General features: G+C 37.8%; 2 protein-coding genes across 2 annotated transcripts; one reads left to right on the forward strand and one right to left on the reverse strand.

Moving 5' to 3' along the window:
• Positions 1-10277: 10277 nt before the first annotated feature.
• Positions 10278-11681, forward strand: mRpL13 (mitochondrial ribosomal protein L13). Its single transcript, XM_011142569.3, has 4 exons — positions 10278-10466; positions 10616-10739; positions 11156-11310; positions 11401-11681. The coding sequence occupies exons 1-4, from the start codon at positions 10443-10445 to the stop codon at positions 11632-11634; spliced, it is 537 nt and encodes a 178-aa protein (XP_011140871.1). The 5' UTR covers positions 10278-10442; the 3' UTR covers positions 11635-11681.
• Positions 11682-11736: 55 nt separating this feature from the next.
• Positions 11737-14868, reverse strand: LOC105184042 (uncharacterized). The gene is made up of 3 exons (XM_011142570.3): positions 14614-14868; positions 13335-14274; positions 11737-13140 (listed from the first exon to the last, which is right to left on the reverse strand). Exons 1-3 carry the CDS (start codon positions 14731-14733, stop codon positions 11969-11971), a joined length of 2232 nt encoding a protein of 743 aa, XP_011140872.2. The 5' UTR covers positions 14734-14868; the 3' UTR covers positions 11737-11968.
• Positions 14869-15832: the final 964 nt, after the last annotated feature.

The following is a 15832-nucleotide window of genomic DNA, read 5'->3' on the forward strand; positions in this document are numbered from 1 at the left end:
TCATACTGCTTCAAATAAACACTGAAGATTGTATTCAATGGACACTTTTATGATGCAAATGAATGAAGAATAACATATGTCAATATATAATGGACCTTGATTGCACTGTACTTGATAAAGATGCTATTTGGTCGCACAGTCATAAAAACTTTTGACAAGTTGTTTTGCATGTGCCATGATGTACACACACGTGCGCAACGTACAAAAAACACACATACACACACACAATTTTATTTATATTTACGCGTGTCGTTTAAAATTATATGAAAAAGGTAGCCGCAAGTTGGCAAAATAAAACGTCTAATTCGTGAAATTTTATAAATTTTATAGACATTTTTAAATATTAGTGATGTATCCTTAATCAATGCTATTTTTTCCTACTACTTCTATAACAAATCACTTTATTCCTTTTTTTAGATTTTCTGATTGTTCGATATATAGTTCCTTCCTTATAACTTTGGATACAGTTCTTCGGGTCAAGTCAAAGCAGACAGAGCAGAATCGAGAGCTGAGAGATCGAACAGTCGCGTTTTCTCAAGGAGATCAAAGTAGCAGGAGAATCCCATTCGAAAGTGATGGATAAAATGGATAACGTGCAAGAGGACAATGGAAAATAATGATAATATTAGGAATATGCACTCAGAGATATTAGCATGATAAAGTGTTTTTTGATCTAGCACAACATATTGAGCAAGTAAAGTAAATCCACGAATACACATTACTGTCTAAAATTAATTAAACAAGGTGCAACGTAATTTCGAGTTAGTGATGAATATTTTGTCCATAAAACATAAGCAAAGCTTATATATTTGAAGTGTATCGCGACAATGCAGTAGATTATTAAACACACACATGTTGAGGACAGCAAGAAGGAGGGGGGGTATTTTATACACAAATTTTACCATTTTTAAAAAATCCTAAATAAGCATAATAAAGTACCTTTTAAAAAAACCATAAAACTTTTGTCTAAAACATTTTTCATTCCTTTAATTAGTTTCGATAATATTCGCTTAGAAAGACAAAAATTCAACTTTGTTCAAGGGGTTGTTTCCCCCTTAAAACCGTTTTTGGGCACCAACGAAAAATTGTTTTGTATTAGGTATATTTGCTCTACATTATGCCCAGAGTTATCAGATTTTTTGAATTTCCGCGTATGTATCAAGATACAAAAGAATTAGAGTTTTCCTCGCTATATTAGTACCGATAAGAAGTAACATTGTATGGAAAGCCAATATGTTAGCGAAAGAAGAGTGAGAGAGAGTTGAGTATGTGCCGGTCGCAAGAGCGCATGGAGCTGTGGATTACACGAGGAAGTCGAGATTGATGCGGGAAACAAAGGTAGTAAGACCAGTAGAAGATGGAAATGGGAGAGGGTGAGGTTAAAGGGAGAAGAGTTTTGGGCACAACGGAAAAATGGGAACGTTTAGGTATCAAAGGAGAGAGATATAAGTTCCACATTGAGTTCCGGATCAGATAAATATATGAATGTGATATAATAGGAATATGTTCTAAGATCTTTCGAGAGAGGAGACAAGCACAGGCAAAACGAGAGAGAATCTTAATAAATTTGCGCAACACTCATGTCTATATTTATTTGTTGTAATAAATCGAGTCGAGAAATTAAATCCGATAAGTCACGAACGATCAATGCGAAAATAACGTGTCACCGTGTACATGCTGCAAAATTATTTGCAGCTGTGATTACGCGTTTCGGAGTTATAAGCCATGAAAGATGGAAGAGTGAGATGCTCGACAACAACCTGTCACGAAATATTAATTACCGAAACATGAGTTATAAGGTTTTTTTAATCTAGACCCAAAATAACAAAAATCCCGGTGAACCGCAGCTTGAGCTGCGATTACGCCTTTCGGAGTTACAGACGACGAAAGATGGAAAAGCGATTGATTTGGAAATGACGAGTTATGAAGTGATATGGAACGAAAAGTGAATGATTATGTTTTAAACTAGATCCAGAATAACTAAGGTTCCCATAAATCGTAACTAGGTATGCTACTTGTTATGCAAAATTTAAAGCTGTTAGATCAAGATAAATCGATGCGAAAATGAATTACTGGGCCTATGCGTGCATGTGGCTCCCTTTGTCGAAAGACATGTGATTCACGGAACGGAGGTCGTTATCTTTGGAGTCAATTCTAGGAATCGACAATTTTCTACATGGATAGCGTTAGTTGTAAGAATTGATCTTCCTATTGTCAAGTTAAAAGAACGCGATATCGTGATGAGGACAATTTTGAATTTTATAATACGAGGAATGTAAAATAATCCTACTCTTTAGTCGTTTCTGAAGATCCTCTTCACAAAATATATCCAAGGACACTTAACAATATTTCTTCGTAGCACAATTTAAACACTTTCACTTTAATAATAATTACAGGCCTTTTTCATAACACTTATCACTTTCCACTTAATTCACTTTTCACTTGTGCACTAACTCGATGAACACGTCTCGCTGGCGTCCTAACCCCTCGTTGTCCTCATCGTCCTCGTCGTCCTCATCGTTCTCGTCCTCGTCGTCCTCATCGTCGTTCTCGTCGCTCTCGTCGTCCTTGTCGAACTTATTACGATGTTTCACTCGATAGAGTCGGCCATACGATCCTTCCTTTCTTCCTTCCTTCAATAGATGGCTCTGGGCCTGTGGCTCCGGCCATACGATCCGAAAAGTCGGCCATGATAAAAAACGGTCACGAAGCTTGGCTAGGTATTCCCGACGATCAAGCAAACGACCGCTTCCAACAGATATTGAACGATGCTATGGCACATATGCGTTAGATTATTATATCTAACGATTCACAGATTTCGACTCAATCGGTGAGTCGAGAACGCGAATCTCAGCAATACGAAACCCGAAATGCCGTTACGTAGCGAACGGACGAAACTTTTCTCGGTACTTCCACGACTCACTCCACAGCTATTGAACAATATTCTACTGTAATACACGCGCAAATTTCACTTTCGGCACTCCCGCTAGCGACGATTGAAACGCGCGACTCAGCTATAGCGAGCCAAAATCACGAAAATTTACGGGCAACGGTTCCTCGCACGACACTTCACTCCGCAGCCCGCGCCATAACTGACCACGATCTAACAGTATACATAGTAGCGACACTCTCTGTAAAGCTAAGACTCCATGCATGCGGTGAGCTGCGGCAAATGCTGCGGTGACCAATCAGGAGGGAGGCGCAAGTCCGGTTGCGGCAAGCTCCGGCATGCGTCTGTCTCCTGATTGGTCACCGCAGCCGTTTGCCGGAGCTCACCGCATGCATGGAGTCTTAGCTTTAGATTTGATGTAGTCAAACATGAACTGTGTATATGCTATCTTGTTTCTAACCATAACTGGTAGGGTCCACTTGAGACTACAAATGGTTTGAGCCCTGAAAGGAAGGCTATTATACGGCGTTCAAAGGATTTATAACATTTAATGATTCTTATTCTATATGATTTAATAAAAATTTAAATAAATATATATTTAGAGAGAGGAAAAGAGAGTAAAGTCAGGGACACATCCATCTATCTTTCGAAATGTACCAATCAGAAGGCAATATTTTATTGCAGCAAGCAGTCCAGCACGAAAACAAGCACCGTGTGCCGCTGGCTTTAGAGAAAGCAGAAATTGTAACAAAAAGTTGATCTATTCTTTTTAGCTGCACTGCTGAACTAATTAATTAACTGAATTCGTGCAGAGAGGAACGTGAGAGCGGCTAACACGGCGTTTTCGCAACACCGACTTTCCGCATTGGGAAAGGGCGCCATCTGCATATATTTTAAGAGGGGAACTACGATGCTACATCCACTTTCATGTTTCGGCGGTAAAACCTGCATGAGGTGGCAGTCCATGCTATATCCACTTCCAGGCGGTTTATGTCCGTGCTATAACCACAATAGCTTATACTTGACAAGCACGATCTCGCACATTGTTACGCGTTTATAACATGAATTAACATGTTAACATTAACATGTGCCAAAAGAAAAAGAATTGACATTGTGTATGATTAATATCATGAAGATCATACAAAGTGTCCGGTAATTAGCTGCCAACCCGAAGTGTGAGGGTAGATTGGGTTGAGACAAACATAAAAGTCCCATACCGTTTTGCGAGATTCGCAATGATTATAGAGTTATTAATGACAGAAATCTGAGGAATAGTAGCGCGCCGACATATATGATTGGAGAAGCGTTACAGCTGCTCAGGGCAGCGATCATGAATCTTTTCCTTAGCGTAAACTAATGAAAAGTGAAAGACTTCTGTGAATCAGTGAAAAATGAAAAATTTTATATGAATTTGTGAAAATCGAAACATTTCATACGACAATTGAGTCGTTCAACATGGCAGTTGCGTTCTGGATAATTCTTAATGAATACCAAAGAAATCAAAATAATAATGTCCGTGCAGTCCGAAGGATATTACGTGACACGCAAAATCCGTTTGATATAATATCCAAAGAAAATGTTTCAAAATATGTATATACATATCGGAAGATATCAAAGACTATTAATACAGAAAATAGGCCGAATATGCATATATATATATATATGTCTCTTAGGATTGCGAGACGTGAAAAAATTTAGAATAATTTTTATTTTATAAATATATACACACGTTGGCATTCCTTAAGTTAATAATTCGAAGTTGAAATAACACTAAAATTGCAATCGGAAACATATGTACAGAGTGTTTCACAAATTCCTCGCTCCTAGGAATTCACGAAGACATAGAACGGATTAAGATAAATATAAAATTCCCATATCATTTTGCGATGTGCGCAACAACCGAGCTATTAATTACAGAAATGTAATGGATGAGTACGCGCCGAGATGGTATCGAAAAAGTAACGAAGCTGCTCGAGCCAAGAGCGGCCCACATGATCTAACGACAGTTGCCAGCGTGCAAGAAGAAGAAGAAGAAGAAGAAGGACAAGCCGCCGGCGAAGTAAAACACAAGTAAGCTGGTGAGGCACTCGGGCGAAAGAATGGGGCTAGGCGACAGAACGACGGCTGACGAAAAATATAATCTAATCGAAAATTTCAAGGTAGCACTTGCTAAATATTCCCGTTATGTCGTCGTTGCAAATTCGAGTGTGTTATTTTCACGAAGAAATTAGTCGGGGAACGTTCGCAGCCGCGGTGGAATTTAACGTTCGCGTTCGCAAGGGCCTAACATTCTACTCGCGAAGGGACGTCATCGCCCCTCTTTTCACAATGGTGTCGGATGTTTAACTCCTTTCTTTCTTATTTTCCACGACAACGATACTGCGACGGGGCCCTAACGAGGCAAGTTCGCTTATAACTAGCGTTTATCTCAAGAGTTCTTCTCGGGAACATTCCGCGCAAAGGGTTAGTCCGCGATAGAAAGTTTCCTGCGACCAGAGGCCGCTGTGGTTCAAAGTTAAATTGTAGCAACAGTATTGTTATCGGGCAGCCTTGAGACGGGCTGCTGGCATCCGTCCGTGACGTCTGCCGTGCGCCTTTGCGATTACCGGTAAGTTTTCTCGATTGCTCGCGCGATTTCAAGTGGCCATAATATGTGGCGAGAATACATGGCAATATATGACAATAATATATGGCAATAATATACGGCAACAATATATGGCAACAATATATGGCAACAATATATGGCAACAATATATGGCAATAATATATGGCCATAACATATGGCAATAATTTATGGAATATATTTTTCGTTCGACAAAAGTCAATGCAAATTTGCGGCATGCACAATGTAATAATAAAAGAGCTCTCTGCGAGCATTGAGTCAAACGCTCACCGATGATGATGATCCGATATTGATAATGTCCCGTTGCATCCAACTAGATCCATCAATGTCCGTCCATGTCCGTGCTCTCCATGTCGCGCAGCATCCCATCTTGCAGCGCGTCCCACGTTGATTGCTACACTTTCGCCGCACTTCCGCGACGTCGTCGATACGCGGTATTAGAACGGCGATATTTGCGTCAATTAACGAACGTTTTACGTCGACGTCGGTGGAAACTTTTTACGCGCTGCGAAACGAACTCTATAAACTCGATCGGCGAGGAGCAAGAACCGTGTGAAAATTTATCGACTCGTTCAACGGATTTTTACGGCGTTTTTCGCGCCTGAAAAGTCGCGAAAATGCGGGAGTATCGATATTTACAAGAATATTCGCGAATGCATGCGAAGAAAGATTAGACAATTAGAAACCGGTTGCTCCGAGGGAGCACAAAGAGAGAGAGAGAGAGAGCGGAACAAAGTTTTCACGCATGATAGTTCCGTCACGACGAAGCTTACGTTCGCGATGCTTTGGCGAAATGAGAATTTAAGCTTTCTTTGTTAGCAGCGTGGGTAAAAACGCGTATATTGATAACCGCGGTCGCGATATTCAAAGGCACGCGAGCGAGGATACCTCAAGCTCGGCGTGCGCTGGCGCAATTTCTACGCAATTTCTGGCGCATTATACGCTACTCGAGACAATAGGGATCGTAATGAATATTACCAAATAATTTTACAGCCTGTTTTAAGGAAATAAAAGAAAAGTAGCCAATGGTTTCGGCATTTATGCGTATGAATATATTTTACGCGGACAATTGAATATTGTCTAATAATTCTGTCGTTAAATATTTCTGCGGCCCGCTTGAAAAATAAAAATAATGTAGTTGATGACGGTATCGCGTTTGTAGACATGAATATCTCTTATTCAGATAACTGAATATCAAAAAAGAATCATCATCATTCGGTATTTTAAATCTCGTATATAACGCAGGCTATACGATCAAGTAATCCCCTGATTGTTTCGAGCAATGTATTTTATTCAACGTTTCACAAACACACACATGCAAGAATCTATTTGCAATTTGCATTGACTCGAACGATATCTTTTAGTCCCACATCCGTCATGCAGAATTTTGTTTCTCTTTTTATTTTGACTCACCGAAACGACTTGCAGTCAGAGCCGGCCACGTTCCGCTTCAACTCTGTAACAAAAAATTCACATTCGCTCATCAGATTTGTACCAACGAGTGCGGGCGAGTAAAAGAGTAGTTTACCCTCTGCGATCGTAATTCAAGTCAAGCCGGAAATTATATCCCAGCTCTAGATCGCCAAGGGTCAAACAGAGGACAAAGAGATAGTAAACTTGTAAACTTACCTTCAAGCCGACTCTGCTTGGCCCGAACCGGATCCTCCGGTGCGGCATCCGCGTCCGCCCGAATGCTGTTGCTTTCCGCAACAACTGAAACAGAAAAATAATTTTCTCAGTTGATAACCTGCGGTAGAGAGAGTATATCTTTGATCGGGACGAATCGAAAATATAGAAATATTTTGATACGGACTTTTTATCTTTACATTTTTGTTCCAACATTGAAAATTTAAATGAGACTTGAAGGTTTCAAGAGAACTGATGAGGAACAAGTTGCAAAGGCAAAGATCGTAAAGGGTTGAACACAGATATGTAGGAAACTTGTAAACTTTACCTTCCGGCCGACTCTGCTTGGCCCGAACCGGATCCTCCGGTACGGCATCCGCATCTGCCGGATTGTTGTTGCTTTCCACAACAACTGAAACAGAAAAGTAGTTTTCCCAGTTAATAATCTGCGGTAGAGAGAAAATATCTTTGATCGAGACGAATCGGAAATACGGAAATATTTTGATATGGAATTTTTATCTTTATATTTTTGTTCCAACATTGAAAATTTAAATGAGACATGAAGTTTTCAAAAGAGCTGATGAGGAACAAGTTGCAAAGACAAGGATTGTAAAGAGTTGAGCACAGATATGTAGGAAACTTGTAAACTTTACCTTCCGGCCGACCCTGCTGTGCTCGAACCGGGTCTTCCGGTGCGGCATCCGCGTCCGCCGGACTTGCTTCCCGCAACGTCTGGAACAAAAATTTAGCGTTCTTGGTTGGTAAGCTGCGGTAGAAAAAGAATGTTTGGTCGGGATGAGTGGAGAATATTCACTACGGTTTTTTTTCTTTATTGACATTGAAAGTCTAGATAAGACTTGGAGCTCTTGAAAGAGCTGACAAAAAAAGATGACAACAAGAAGCGGAGACAACAGTTGTATGCTCTCGAAAATACTCTTTACGAATGGACATTTAAATTTAGATCCAGTAACGAGAGTAAACAGACTTGAAAGAAGCGCTGACCGAAAACAAAAAAGGTCGCAGTCTAAGAAGCGATATGACGTTGAATATTCTACACAAGACCGGTATATTCATACAGTTCGGAATTATTCAGAATGTTTAGTTGAGAACATAATGAATTAGAGATCCGCGTTCATGGATCGTTATCCGTCTCTGTCAGAATCAATATATCTCTTGTATATAACAACGCAATAAATAGATAGACAGAGATTGACGAGAGTAATTGCAAATTCATAGTCATGATTACTAGTCGGATAATGACGGATTGTGAATGCCGAGCGCGAAATTCCGACTTCTTATTCCCGGAAAATTCGTCAAACGTCCGTTCTCGTTATCGGAGACCTCCCACATAATAAATGATTCCACATACCTGAAAACGTGACGTATCGGTGCCGGCGTCCTGTTTCCCGGCTGCTGGAGTCCTCCGGATTTCACTCACTCACGCTTCTAATGTTGATACTTGCGATTCGACCGTGCGGTTAATCAACGCGACGCCGACGCGATGCCGATTGAGTATCTCGAGGACCGACGAGATACATTTTTTTTAATTATACGAGACAGAAGTGACGAGCGCGTCGCGCACGGCTGCTGTTGATGGAATGAGATCGAATACACGAGATGCGCGAGTATTATAATACGAAGGGCAAAAAGTGTCGTCGCTCGCGAGCCGATCAACACAATCGGTTCGCGATGTAAACATTGCGGGCCTCGATGGCCCACCGTTGAAGCAAGAGAGACTTGCCCTTGGGCGTCTTTTTCTTTTCTTGAAGGTTCCGGGACGACGAGGAGAATGCGAAGAGACCTTTCAACTGTACGCGACATTGATTTACCATTTATTGATTACTGAAAATAAAGAAAATTATTCCGTCGAAGCATCACATTTGACATTTGTTAGCTTTATGTTAATTAAAGAGGAATGTGTACGATTAGAAAATGTGTTAGTGACTAATTGTACAGAGTGTCAAAGTTGTGACGCCGTTTTTGGAGAATAATTAAAGGTCATGATAGCGTTAAAGAGTGGAATTTCATCCCATGTAAATTTTGTCTCGTTCTTATTAAATGTTAGATTATCCGCTGCGGACAATAACTCTTCTCCTTTTCATCTAATATTCAATGATGATAAATAACATTTAATTGCATTCGTTTGGCTTTTTTTATTTCGAAAATAAAAAAATATATACCAGAGTGAGATTTCACCCATGATAACATCAACGTGATTTTCTTTGACGCTTTTTTTAAAAGTTCAGATATTTCGTTACTCGCAGGATATTTATAATCGGGGTCTCGTTGCGTTAATTAACACGTGTTCCTCCGAGTGGATCGATTGCTCACCAACGACCACTGTCAGTGCCATGAACGAATGTCCGGAGCGGACGGGATGCTGAATTGAAAAACAGGACAAAGGGAACGAGACACGGGCAACGATACATCATGCGTCTCCAGACATGTCAAATCGTTTATTATACAGGAGACTTTGATACGGCAACATGTATTCGAAGATTTAACATTTAATATGTACTTTTATTTTTTCTGCTCCTCCCCCCCTCTCCCCCGCTCTTTTTAGACCACCGGGCATAATCTGACATAGAGATAACAACTGTGGTTACAGCACGGACATAAATCTCCTGCAAGGGGATGTAGCACGGACTTCCACCACATACAGATTTTACCACCGAGACCTGAAAGTGGATGTAGCATTGTAGTTCCCCTCTCAAAATGGATGCAGATGGCGTCCTTTCCCAATGTGGACAGTCGGTGTCGCAGAAAATGCCGTGTTGGCCGCTCTCAGGTTTCTCTCTGCCAAAATATAGGTTTTCTCACTCTAGCTTATTGCACCAGTTCAGCAGTGCAGCTACAAAGAACAGACCAAAAGTGAGAAAAAATATAGTTGTTTCATTCTAACTTATTGCACTAGTTCCGCAGTGCAGCTAAACAGAACAGACCACGATATTCACTGCCAGCACTGAAAATCTATAATATATGTGACATAAACTATATATTTTCAGTACTGGCAGTGAATATCGGAACGCAGCCTATTTATCCGATTGGGAACCGCTGCAATGCGAAGTTTAAAGCTAAAGCTAAGACTCCATGCATGCGGTGAGCTCCGGCAAACGGCTGCGGTGACCAATCAGGAGACAGACGCATGCCGGAGCTTGCCGCAACCGGACTTGCGCCTCCCTCCTGATTGGTCATCGCAGCATTTGCCGCAGCTTACCGCATGCATGGAGTCTTAGCTTTACTTAGCATTTAATTCTGTTGTTTGTTATAACAAGTAAATAAAAGTTATTGTTGGAAATTATCATGTCACTTGTTCGAAAAGGACAGGTACGATCATAGACAACATTAAGTCTGACTATTTCTATAAACATTTCTTACAACATAAGAACATCATTTGTCTTCATTGCATATTCTAAGCTAATATTTTATAATATAATACACATATATTTAGTAATTTGTATATGATTTATTCTCAGCACTGGGGCACATTTTCTCGAATTTGGCATATATATGATGCATTGTGGCAAGATCCATACAAAAGTGCAAATTTATTAAAGATCTATCTTATGGGATTATATAAACCAATATATCATCCAATGAGTAAGTATTATTTCATTCAATTATCTCTATTATAAGATATTTACATGTTATATAAGAATTAATTGTAAATTTTTTAATACTTAAGTAGTAAAGACATTTATCTACTTTGTTTACAACTAAACATTTAACTTGAATAGTTTTTAAATGAAGAAATTGGATATAAAAGCTGCCTCTTTTTTGCAACTATTGATATTAGATTAATGAAATAAAATGTGACTCATAATTGTTTAAAATCTAACAAACTATATATATCATTAGATATTTTAATGTTAAAAAATCTTATTTAATTTCATATTTCTTGTAAAATATAAAAATTGTATTAAATACCATTCTGTTACGTAATAAGAAACATGTAATAAAGAGGAAGCAAATAAACTTATTTTAACTTCTAATATTGTTCAATAATTCTTTCATAGATGATTGTGGCGATCATGTAGTAGTAATAAATAGCAAGGAAATTGCATTACGTGGAGATGAATGGCGCAAACGTGTGTACTTTCACCATACCACTTACCATGGAGGTGATACTTGGACACTTGCATGGGAATTACATAAGAAGGATCCAACTTTGGTAATTAAGAATATTATAGTGATAAAATAATATACACATAAGATATGATTTTGTATGTTATTTAATCAATTGTATATGAAATTTAATCAGATTGTAGAGAAAGCTGTGTATTCAGCATTGCCGAAAAATCTCCAACGACGGTACACAATGCAAAGGCTACATATATTTCCAGATGATAAAGTACCTGAAGATGTATTGAAAAATGTATCTAATCAAATCAAACAACTGAGACATGTCCCTATTCGATTAGATCATATACCAAAGGAAGAGAGAGACAGTTTCCCACAAATTATATCACATCCTGAGCAGTATATTCTTAAGTAATAGTGATTTGATGTATAAATACTACAATAAACATAATTAAAAAATAATACACAATGTTTAACATACAGTATTCAATATTTGATCCTATCAGAGTCTCTAATTGTATTTGCTATGTCTTTGTATTCTAAAATTGGATTGTTAATAATTACAAGCATATAAATATATAAACGCCTGATATTTGCAAGTGGAGCAGTTTAAGAGTCACAACTTTTAACAAATCTTAGAATATTCATTTTTATAATAAATAGTCTCCTATATGTACAATAAATATATTTAGAATGCATTGTTTGAAAATAATCAATATCCAGTATTTACAAATGTCTTGCAATAATTATTAAAATTCCTTCCACGTTTCCGTAATTCGATCCGATTCGTTATCACCGTTATTGACAATTATCGCGTACGTATCCAAAGTGTCCCACTTATCGTTTTTACTTTGCCTCTTGTGCGGCTCTTCTAAGTCTTGTTCCTTGGACGATTCCGCAACATTGACTCGCAGTTGCGACAAATTTCTTCCGTATAACTCCGATGTCTCCAGGTCGAGAGCGTACTCGCTATGTACAAGAGGGATGTCGCAAAACTGACAACATGGTTCTTCGTTCTCTTGCATCAAACACGAATGAAACATCTGTCCGCATATTCGACAGACCAGATATTCCAAAGACATGATCTGTAATAATGTCATTGCACACCTAGGTAACTTATGACCCGACGGACACGACGTGACGGCCCATGAAAGGTCATCTATTTTCTCGCGACACAAATCGCATTTGTCCGTCACGATAGTGCAGTAATTGGTTTTTTTTAATGCTTCCCGAGCACACTGACGTGCTTTCTCATCTCTCTCGTCTTTTTCATTTGCTTCATTTGCGAGGTATACTTTCAAGTATTTTCTCAGCAAAGTTGCAGCACGTTTTTGTTCATCTATGACCTTTCTCCTCACTAAATTATTAAGATATGCACAAGCGGAATGTATAAATATCAATGGGAGCTCTTGCGATATCTTACTTTGCCTTATGTGATCCATACTTGGAATCGACTTCTTAACTTTACATACATTTATCATCACTGTCAACCACATCGATATTTGCAAGTCATACAGCGGTGATGATTCCAGCTTATTTATTGTCGGACATAACACAGTACTTGGGTCTTCTGCTTTGGCAGCTTTCACTCGGAGCACCTCTATACAGTCCCAAATATTTTTGAGATTTGTACTACTATTAATAATGGCTAATGGATCCCAAGTTGCACCTTTTAAAGCGAATATGTGTATTGTAGTTGGTTCCCTCACTAGCAAATGATCAAATACCATATTTGGACTAGTTATATTTATAAACATAACTTTATTTGGCGAGTGGGCAAGTCCTAAATATTGAACACGCATCTGTGGCAAGTGAGTTGTGATGTCAATACACATTAAATCATTTGACCGTGTATCAAGAATAAAGATGTGAGCTTGCTGGGTGCTAATCAAGAATTTTTCAGCAGTAATAGAGCTTATACCTGAAACAATGTATATTTCATATTTGTTTTGGTGACAAAAAGCAAGTAATATCTATATAATATAAAACATACAAGTATGATTATAAATTAACTACAAAACACACACACACAATACAAAAAAAATATATATATGTATATATTTTATATTTATGATATATTATGGAAATATGATATATTTGTGGAAATATACAAACCTGTAATATTGAATCCTTCTGTTCGCAGATATTGTATATTTTTCAATAATCCTGTCCAATTTATGCATAAAAGTAAAAGACAGACACCTTTGACAGCAAGAATTTTTATACTTGATTTATCTTTATAAATGACATGGATGTAATTAATTGCTATACGGTCATTATCAGTATATTTTACTATTGATTCAATTTCTAGGCTGTTAGTGTCATATATCAATTTTACACCATAAATACACCCGTTAATATATCCAACAATGAGCAAGTGTTCATTTTCGTTGATGCTGATCCAGCACAATACATTGATTTTTACTGTAATTTTCAACTCTATTCTACAAACTAGAGTAGGTTTCAAACCTACTTTGAAATCTGAAATTCTGTGAATCTTCCAGATTGATATATCACCACTGCGATAAGCAACAGCAAAGTATGCAAAGGAATTTTTTTCCACTTGGAAAAGCTCACTCCATGCCATTGAGCAAGCTTGTAACATTCTCATGCTATCAGTTATTCTAACATACTTGTTCACATTGTTGGGAGAATTCACACATTTATTAAGACTTGATTTAATAGTCTTTTGCACGATATTCAACCTTAGAGCTGATATGTCACATATAGAATACCATTCGTTGGAAACTTTATGCAATAATTCAATCGCTCCCGCTGCAGTTAATATGGCTAATATACACTGACTCGGATAAATCAAATTTTTTGGTGACCATTCAACTTTGATTATCCTGAGGACAGTATCATTTACATTTTCTAACTTTGGTGTTATTGCCTCTTCCATGAGGAGAGAATATACTTCTTTGCGTTCTAATTTCCACACCATGGATTCTATCTCATTTTCAAACGCACATGCTGGCAAAATATCAGTAGCATTGACAAATGACCGGGTGAACTTGACAATTGGATTGGGGGACATGGGAGAAGGTTGCAATTCCTGTAAAAATAAAAATGTACATTACTTTAAGGCAGCGAACTTGTGACATGTTGACTTAATTATTTTTGTATTTATATGTATATACATGTATATACATATAAATATATATGTATAAATATATGCAGATATATGTATATACATATATATGTATATACATGTATATGTACATACATGTAACATTGCTTGAAAAAACTATTCATATTCGGTATCAGATAATGACCAAATTTGAAAATTATATACAAATTACTTATTCGACTGTTTTCTTCGGTATAAATACGATGTCAAGAAAGGTTAGTATAACCCATGCCGAAAGTGGTAATATAAACAAAAACTACTTGCCAACACGTGGACACCTCCTTCTGTAATTAACGAGATCTGATTGTCGGGCGACCATTGTACCGCGAATGGAATTGTTACTAACGGGAAAATATTAATACTACAAATTTCTTCCGTGTCCATTTCGCGGAATTATTTATAAATATCTTATATGCTCCACGTAACTCGATTCAACTTTCAGCTACAACAAGCTGCAACACAGTCCCCTGCTTTCTGTAGTTTCAGGGACTACAAGTGGTAATGCAAGAATAGAAGGGGGAGAACGTGACAGTTCTTATATATAGCGTACCAGCATATCCTAGCCTTTCGAGCAACCAATCACATGATCTATTTCAATTTTACCTTGTTTGAAGACACTTCATTTGGAGATAATAAATATGTAAATGTTGTTTCTTGTTATTATTTATGCTAATAACATGTAACGATACACAAATACATGATAACATTGTTTATTAATACACTTGAAATTTATTGTTTGTACTATCGGTAAAACAAAATAAAATACAATATGAATCGGAATCGTTAGCTCTAATAATAAATAATTCCAATATTATATGGACACATCCGTGTATATATATATATACACACATATATATATATATATAAATGTCACGTCTCTCTATTATCGTGCACTAAGCGTTACACATACGCTGCAACCGGCAAAGACTCAAACATGCATGTTTCGATATCTTTTACGATTTATAACTTTACATGACTACGCGTTCATATCCGCGCAATTCTGTGTCATGTTTGATGGTACAGACGACAGTGAAATAAAAAATATATAATTCCATAATTTTATGAAAGTTAATATACAATATTTGTGTACGATACACTTCACTGAACATTTCGTGTAAATATCAAGTGAGAGATGTATTATGACAATATCAAAGTTATATTTTCTATTTCACTCGAATCTGTTAGACGCCATTGTAATGTAAATTCATCACGCCTTTTGCTCATGATAATTTTAATATTGCAACGTTTTTGTAGAACGCTTGGTTATTCGATATTTCGCTACCACTACTACTGCTCTGCCGACGTCGCAGATCTAACGACAGGTACACGAAATAAATTAGGTAACTAGCTATTTAAATAAGAGCGATACGATAATAAAACGCGCCTATTTATAATATTTATGGCAGCATAAATATGCGTACGCAGGGTCGGACCGTCCGTCCGTCTGTCCGTCCGTGCGCTCCGTTGTGAGCGGATCCGGAGA

The sequence above is a fragment of the Harpegnathos saltator genome, unplaced genomic scaffold, assembly GCF_003227715.2.
Source record: "Harpegnathos saltator strain DR-91 unplaced genomic scaffold, Hsal_v8.6 scaffold280, whole genome shotgun sequence".
Classification (NCBI taxonomy): Eukaryota; Metazoa; Arthropoda; class Insecta; order Hymenoptera; family Formicidae; genus Harpegnathos; species Harpegnathos saltator.